Source organism: Cebus imitator, unplaced genomic scaffold (assembly GCF_001604975.1).
Source record: "Cebus imitator isolate Cc_AM_T3 unplaced genomic scaffold, Cebus_imitator-1.0 Scaffold11, whole genome shotgun sequence".
Taxonomy (NCBI): domain Eukaryota; kingdom Metazoa; phylum Chordata; class Mammalia; order Primates; family Cebidae; genus Cebus; species Cebus imitator.
In genome coordinates this window covers 10,889,522-10,898,605 of record NW_016107326.1, presented here as the reverse complement: position 1 = coordinate 10,898,605, position 9,084 = coordinate 10,889,522, and the positions used below count along the sequence as shown (strand labels likewise).

Sequence of the window (9,084 nt, the reverse complement as noted above, 5' to 3'; positions counted from 1 at the left end):
CAGAAAAAAAAAAAAAAAAAGAAAGAAAAAAAAGAAAACTTCTTTGGGAGCAGTTTTGGTAAATTACATTTTCCTAGAAAGTTTTCAAATTTATTCCTACAGAATTGAACAAAGTAGTCCATTATTGTCCTTTTAGTTTTCTCTTTTGTGGGTATTTCTCTCTTATTTCTTATTTTGTATATTTGCATCTACTCCTTTTTTTCATGACTAGTTTAGCCAACAGTTTGCCTTTTTTCTCTGAAAAATCAGTTTTTTTTTATTTTTGTAGTTACTTCTGTTTCAGAAGCCAACAACCCATTTATTACTGCCTTAGGCAGAGCTTAAAAATGCCCTCAATCATGGTGAAGATGACAGTAGAGTGCACCTAGTGAGACTCACACAGCCTCAAATGTCACAAAAGGACACAAATATTCGTGTTGCCGTATTGCTTCCTAAAGAATATGGAGACAATATGCACACAAGCAAGAGATAACTGATTCCATAGGTATTTGGTGGGGGCAGGGGAATGCTATAGCCTTGATGATCTAGAAATCTACTGTGTAATTCTAGGAGTTCTCTTATTCTACAGCCACTCACCTACAGCCAAATAGCTTCCTGTGAAGTTCAAACCCAGCACAATCATGATTTTTAGAAATCAAAACTGTATCAAACCTAGGCTCCGTTAAACCTTGAACCCTTTAAGAAAAATTTTTTAAAATTCTACTGCAGTTGACAAGCATGGAAAAAAATAAAAATAATCATTGGAAGAGGAAGACCGAAAGCTGACAATTTCATCTATTTTTCCCTTTTCCTTCTTTGTTGCCTATTAAAGTAGAATTAAGCTAGGGATTTGAGTTTTGGCTCAGACACTTATTGTCTGTGTTACTCTGGAAAAGCCAGCCTTCGATTTATTTATCTTCATAGGAGTATTTTATCTGATGATTTTCAAAAAGCATTACACCGCTAATAAAAGTAAAATTACTATAGAATTTGGAATCTTCTGCCCCCTGCTGGCAATTTACCAAATTGCAAATTCTACCTTTCTAACGCATAGAATCCAAGTTTTAGTGTCGGCCTATATTTTATCTAATTTTCCTTGTTATAGTCCATTACCTATGTTCCTTTTTAAAAATATATTTTTATTTTTATAGATTTTGGGGGTAGAAGTTCAGATTTCATATATGCATATATTACATAGTGATGGAGATTAGGCTTTTAGTGTACCCATACCTGAATAGTGAACATTATACCCAATATGGAATTTTTCAACCCTCACCCCCTTCTTACCCTCCCATCTTCTGTAGTCTCCAAAGTCTTTTATTCCACTCTGTCTCCATGTGTACCCTTTGTTTATCTCCCACTTGTGAGAAATGTGGTATTCGACTTTGTTTCTGAGTTAGTTCACTTAGGATAATGATCTTTAGTTCCATCCCTGTTGCTGCAAAAGACATGATTTCATTCTTTTTTCATGGCTGAATAGTACTCAATGGTATATATTGACCACATTTTCTTTATCCAGTCATCCACTGGTGGAAACTTAGGTTGATTCTGTACATCTTTGCTATTGTGAATAGTGCTGTGATAAACATACAGGTGCCAGTATCTTTTCAATGTAATTTCTTTCTTTCTTTCTTTCTTTCTTTGGGTATATGCCCAGTAGTGGGATTGCTGGATCAAATGGTAGTTCTAATATCTTCCTACTTAGAAGCCAGAGGTATTTCTTTTACAACCAAATGATCTCTTAACTTAAAACTTTAAATCAAGCTTGGGTTGTTCAAATCTTCCTTCTTTCCTAATTTCCCTGAAAGTTTTGTTGCAATCTCCCACTATGATGACAGCTTTAACTTTGTAGTAAATTAAGAATTTAAGTAACCTCTATCTCTAGTGATTTTTTCCTTAAAGTCTGTTTTTAAAAAATATTTAATGTAACTGTATCCATGTTCTTTGGAGAAAATAGCCCAGTGTATATTCTTTCTCCTTTCACTTTCAAATTTTCTATGTCCTTATGTTTTAGGCATGTTCCCTTTAAACAATAGATTGCTGGATTTTTTCCAATTTGAATCAAACATTTTCAAATTCCAGTTCTTTCTTTTAATAAGTTTGGACCCTAATCAAGCACTCTCAAAATTCAATTCTAGCCTGGGCACAGTGGCTCATGTCTGTAAACCCAGCATTTTGGGAGGCTGAGGAGGGTGGATCACCTGAGGTAAGGAGGTTCGAGACTGGCCTTGCCAAGATGGTGAAATCTCTAATAAAAATACAAAAATTAGCTAGGTGTGGTGGTGGGCACCTATAATCCCAGCTACTTGGGAGGTTGAGGCAGAAAGATTACTTGAACCAAGGAGGTGGAAGTTGCAGTGAGCCACGATCACGCCATTGTACTCCAGCCTGGGCAACAAAAGTGAAACCGTCTCAAAAAAAAAAAAATTCAATTATAGGAGTACTCCTTTGGCTCTTGCCAGAATATGCTAGCTAATTCTTAACACTTTTTATGTAGTCTCTTTTCTCCTCAGGCCCAGCACATCTCCCAGCCACGTTTTACTAGAATTTAGCCCTAGTTACAGGCCTGGCAGCAGACTAGGTAGGGGCAGGTATTGCCTTAGGGAAGTAGTTAGTAGCAGCTGCTGTAGCATCTGGGAGCATAGCAAACTACAGGGTCTTATTAGGGAAGTGTGGGCTAGTTCTTAAGACCAGACGGTCCAGTATAGACTGCAGTCTCTCAGGTGCATCCATCCAGATGTCCCCATGGAATGTTTTAAGGAGCTGGGTTTTCCTCACCAGGGTTTTCACGAAATAAAAGGGGCTTGGCTGAACATTCAAGTAAAACTCAGCAACTCTTAACACTTAGGTGTTCAGCCTGAAGCTCAGCTGTTTCAATCCCTCCATTGTAGGAGGTAAGGCCTCCTTGGGAGCTGCCCCATCCCACTTCTGTAGGTCATCAATATAATCCTGCTGTAACAAGCCAACTCTGCTATTCTTATGGATGTTGTTCTCCCCATATTTTTCAAAGTCTGCATCATTGAACCTCCAGGAGAGTTCCGCTCCGTAGGTTACTATCTATGTCCCGAGTCTCCAAAACTGCTCCCAAGTTGACTGATTTGCTAAGACCCATCGGACAAACCACAGAGTTTTGTTCACAACTATGATTTATTAAAGAGAACACAAAGCAAAATGAGGAAAGAGAAAAGGCACATGGGCAAAGTCCCAAGAAAATCAGGTACAAGCTCCAAAATTCATCTCTAATGGAGTCGCACAGGACATGCTTAATTCCTCTAGCAATGATGTGTAACAATACATCAAGTGTTGTGTACCTAGGAAGCTTGCCTGACTGAACCTAGGAGTCAAGATTTTAGTGGAGTCAGTCATGTAAGTACCCTCTGCCTAGCATGTACCAAAATTCTGGACTCTCAGAGAAAACTAAGTGTTTGACAAAAATCCTATTGTTTGTATAAACATTTCAGACACAGTAAACCACACTTACCAGCAAGGGAATGATGGGAATACTTCTGATATCCAAGTTGCTGGATGCTAGCCAAGGTCCAACCTTGCAAGCAGACATAAAGACAACAGGTTCAGGCCTGTTCTGTTAACTCTTTTCTGCATACCATTTGTGAAACAGCCACTCAGCCATGATTTTGTGCCAAGGACTAGATAAACTGTGCTTACCAACAAGATGTCATTGTCTTTACCCTTTGGGTGGGAGATAAGATAGTTCCTAATGCCCATCTTATTACCTGTTTCCTTAAACCTCACTCCTGGTCCACTTGTATTAGTCTAGGCTCTCTAAGAAGCAGATGCCAACACTAAAAAGGGATCTGCTGTGTGGTAGATTTATTAAGGGCAATGCCAATGAGGAAAAATAGGTAGGGAGCTGGGGTTGATAAGAGGCTGAAAGGCAATGAGACCACAATGGAGGTAGGACTCAAGGTGAATGAAAAGAGGAAGGAAGGTTGAATGAAAGCAACTTGGACTACAGTGTAATCCTAGGGGATTCTGGCAAGACAATCATGGAGTGCTCCAGCTAAAGTTGAGGAGTCATCATATAATAACCCTGTCATGATCAGTCATTGGCTAGCAGTGGCGTGGAGAAGCGTAGTCTCACCATGTACACAGGGATGGATTACAGACTGCAGCAGCTGGGTCTTCAGTAAGCTATGCTCTCTCCTGCAGGAGAACTGACAGATGTATTCTCATGGCTGCCGCCATGGTGGTTATGGCTCTTAAAACACATGTGAGGCCGGGCGCGGTGGCTCACGCCTGTAATCCCAGCACTTTGGGAGGCCGAGGCGGGTGGATCACGAGGTCAAGAGATCGAGACCATCCTGGTCAACATGGTGAAACCCCGTCTCTACTAAAAATACAAAAAATTAGCTGGGCATGGTGGCGCGTGCCTGTAATCCCAGCTACTCAGGAGGCTGAGGCAGGAGAATTGCCTGAACCCAGGAGGCGGAGGTTGCAGTGAGCCTAGGTTGCACCATTGCACTCCAGCCTGGGTAACAAGAACAAAACTCCGACAAAAAAAAAAAAAACAAAAAACGTGAAAAAGGTTCATTATTAAACAAATATTCAGCACCAACCATGCATGGTGATTTGCAATACTTTTAAAGCTTTTTTTTAAAGGTTACAACTATAAAACCACCTAAAATAAAACACCAATTAAAAATGAAAATGCAAGTTCTCTAAATTTCATAAATTGACCAATATCCTATGGGGTTCAATTCTGGGGAAAAGACTTCTTTTCAAATCACTTGGTAAATTGGGAGCTTAAATCAACACACAGAAAGCATATATGGATTAGCACTAAATCAAGGTTAGTCAGTGACAAAACTGTATTTCTAATGTTCATAACATTTCTAAATGTTCATAACTCAAGTCATTCATTTACAAGTATTTTCCAAAAAGTATTTTACATATAACATAGGTACTTCTAAATTATATATACTTAGAAATCAAAATGGAAGAATATCCTTTTAAATGGTGTCTTAAAAATAGGATTGGTTTTCTAACTAATATCAGTGTTTCCCTCATACATAACATCAGCCGCCAATATTTATAACACAAAATTAAGCCAAGTCCTTTGCACAGACTTTATGATATATTGGTACAAATAACAGAAGCTACTAGAAATAAATAATAAGCCAAAATATTTAATATGAAGGAAACAAAATGTTTATTTTAAAAAATGAGATCAATATCATTTTAATGTAGAAGATGCCATCTTTATTTACAGGCTAATAAAAAATATTAAACTCAAATTAACTAGATATAATACATTGTCATAAATGCAATAGATTTGAGACCAACCATAAGTATAAGACTGGATAGATGGAATAGGGATTACATAAGCAGGATGTCAAATACTGTGCATCTTACACATGAATCACATGAAACCTTTTTGTTTCTAAACATGAAAATATAATAAGTCCACTGTGTACAGTAAAAAAAATTTTCTGTGGGGGGAAAAAGCACCACAGACAAGCTGTGCTAACTTTTGGTAGCTGTTGAGTTGTAATTATCAAGATTCTCAAAATTTTCATCTTTCTTAAATCTATTTTAATAATAGTCTCATTACCAAAATGTTGCTTTTCCAGCATATTCATAACAAAGAACTGTAGAAGAGAATTTTAGAGGTTAAGTGTAAATATATACACACGTCCATACAATCCTCACATTCTATCAAAACATTTTCTCAACCATTCTGTCTGTGTACACGTGTATATTTCTCCTTCTGTCCCTTTCTCAATGAAATGGCTTTGTACGAGTTCCCTCCTTAGTTGTTTGGTGTTGTCCTAGAAGCTTCAGGGACTTATGAATTTCTTTCCTATAAATGTGAAAATAAGAAAACTGGTCCTCAGTCCTTTGGAACTAATAACTAATTCTTAGTTCATCCCCAAAGACCATATATTCTAAAATAAACTTTTAACTAGTTACTTTCTAACACCTGATAGGAAGTTCATAGTAGCATCTGAGCAACAGTGCTCTACCTTAGGCTTACAAACCCCAGTGAAGCAGGAATGTAAAGGAAACTGACCTGTGGAGTTTTAAACTACTTGGAACTTTTCATTCTACTTATCATTCCTTAAAAGGAATTTATGTCATAACTGTCTCATACAATCCTTCAAATTACACAGTGACCTCATAAAAATTCCAACTTTAAGTTCTAGGAAAAAAAAAAAAAACCTATACTTATTAGGTAGCTCTTGAAAATCAAAGGGTTCTAGCTTACATTTCCTAAGGATTCAGTCATAGTAGATAAAGGATATTCTCTGAAAAAAATACCATGGCCATTCCAACCCAGGCTGTGCTTTAAGAAGATGAGAATAACATGGTTTCATGTCACAGCAAAAAGGTTTTCAGGTCAGCTACAATGGGAAATTCTTTTTACTAAATAAATACAGTGGCTAAAATCCAGTTTGCAGATCTCATGTCATGCATGGGAGGTATGTGTTTGGCATGGGGAGATACATAAGGAAAAAACAAGTTTTTTTTTTTTTTTTTCCTTTCTTTCTTTTAAGAGCCCTACCCTGTCAAAAGCAAACAATAACATGTAACTTGCTTATTCATTTGTACAATTAAAAACTAGCTTTTGCTCAGAGGCAATGCTATAAAGTATTTTAATATCAGTAACAATATACACTATGAAGTGCACTTCTATTACAAATTAACATGGTGATATACAGATGAACACCACCCAAAACAAACCATAAATGAGCAACAGTTAAAACATTAAATTTATAAATAGCAAAATCACAAAATAAATTATATACATTTTATGGATTTACCCTTGAACAAATATATAGTGCATCTGGGAAAGACAAAAAAAAGTGTTTTGTCACGTAACATCTGAATACCAGAAATGAAGATACTGATAATATTCTAAAAGCCTTGTAGGCTTTCTCCCACTTAATATTCCCACTTAATATTCTTAATGTACTTAACTGTACATCCTTTAAAACAGTGATATTGGCAAAACTATCACCTCTTTAATGCAACATTTTGACTTTGCTCAGCCGGTTACAATGACCTGCAGAATATTAGATCAGAGAGGAGGCACTCCATATTTAATCATGGGACAAGAGACCTTACAAATTTATAAACCTGCATATGAAGAGAGCTTTAGTCAAACATAAACTGACACATGAAAACCCAACCAAAACAATTACTGTGTAAAAATGTCTTCATCTCATCTTGACCACATTTTAGATGATTTGAAATCATGTACTTAGAAAGAAAACTGCTGTTTGATTTGAATGTACTGTGTTTCATGACATAGTAATAAATCTGAACTTTTACTACCAGAAAAATTTATCTCTAACTGCCAGAACTATCACAAGACAAACTATGAACAACTCAAAATGTATAACACTGTCTTTTGTGGATCCCAGAAAATAAGCATTTGATACTCAACATGAATGAGTAAATGCTCCAATACCGTGCACACAGATCAACATAATTGAGAACAGATGTTTTATACTCATCTGCATTTCTTTTAAAAACCAAGAAAGTCAAATGTTTAGTAACTTTTGAGAAACTATTTCTAGTGCAGCATTGATTGATAAAGGATTGCTTAAAGAAAACTATTTCATACTGCATTGAATAAAGCTGAAATGCAAACTCATTACAATAAATGATCATTAAGTATTGATTTAGATTTCAGGATGCACAACAAATTTTTTTTTAAGTCTAAAACCTTTCTTTCAGTTAAAAAAAACTGTCAAGTCTATATTTCTACAATTCATTTGAGTCAAGTTCTGTTTTCTGAAACACCACAGTTAACATTCTAGAATATATAATATGAATTCATGTACTCTCTGTATTTTAAAGGGTATTTCTTATAAAATTCCAATTAGCACTGTCCTCCTACTAGAGGGAAAAGGAACCAAATAAAACAGTAGAGTTTCATTTGGTACTTAAGAGCCCAGTAACACCCTTTGGGAAACACATGCTTTGGTGCTTAGAATTTCAAGAAAATCAAAATTGCTTACATGCAATAGCTAATTATGGCCTACCACAAAAAAACAGGGGGGTTTATGCATTTAGAATTGTTCACATGAAGCCCTGAGGTACCTGTCTTTCATTTAGGCAACAGACAGCCTCCCCTGATTTTGTATAGTCTTTGTCACCATCTTCCCCAGTGCCCCAAATTCAAAATAGTCTGATTAACAATCTTGTCTGGAGATACAGTCAATTTAATAAGATTTATTATGATACAGACTGTGCAGATCATCTAATTTTGAAGCACTGTCATCTAGCGGAGTTTCACTTGCATTGCCCAGGTCTCCATTTTCATGTGCGTCAGTTACTGCCTTCTTATTAAATCCTGAAAGAAAGGAGAAAAAAAAAGCAGATACTTTCTGGTTTAAAAAGTTAGTTTTGGCTGGGCACAGTGGCCAACGCCTAAATCCCAGCACTTTGGGAGGCCAAGGCGGGAGGATCACCTAAGGTTAGAAGTTCAAGATCAGCCAGGCCAACATGGTGAAACTCCATCTCTACTAAAAATAAAAAAATTAGTTAGGCGTGGTGACGCATGCCTGTAATCCCAACTACTCAGGAGGCTGAGGCAGGAGAATTGCTTGAAGCCAGGAAGTGGAGGTTGTAGTAAGCTGAGATCATGCCACTGCACTCTAGCTTGGGTGATAAGAGTGAAACTCCATCTCAATTTTTTTAAAAGTTAGTTTTATAATTTTATTAGTGAAAAACACAGGAATGCCCACTGTAATTAACAGTAGTAATCTGAGGCAAAAATAATGCCTTACGTTAATCAAATCAGCAATTCCTAACAGGAGAATTTTTCCCCCTTATGGCAGGTACCAAATATTGTACAGATTTAAAAATACTACATTGGACTTATCTAAAAATTATATTAAATTTCCTATCAAGTTTTTCTTTTTCCTTTTTTTGGGGGGGGACAGGGTCTCACTCTATTGTCCAGGCTGGAATGCAGTGGCGTGATTATAGCTCTCTGCTGCCCTGACCTCCTGGGCTCAAGCAATCCTCCCACCTCAGCCTCTTGAGTAGCTGGGGCAATAGGCATGTGCCACCGTGTCCAGTTATATTTTTTAAAATTTTTTGTACAGACGAGGGCTCACTAGGCCCAGGATAGTC

General features: G+C 36.9%; 1 protein-coding gene across 2 annotated transcripts in view; it reads right to left on the bottom strand.

Moving 5' to 3' along the window:
• Positions 1-5,125: 5,125 nt before the first annotated feature.
• The window catches only part of GOPC (golgi associated PDZ and coiled-coil motif containing), a 41,319-nt gene continuing 37,360 nt past the window's right edge, over positions 5,126-9,084 (bottom strand). For both annotated transcript variants that reach the window (XM_017497245.2, XM_017497253.2), the window contains one exon: positions 5,126-8,299. In XM_017497245.2, coding sequence (XP_017352734.1) covers positions 8,169-8,299 — 131 coding nt within the window. In that variant the 3' untranslated portion in view covers positions 5,126-8,168. The remainder of the gene's footprint in view (positions 8,300-9,084) is intronic.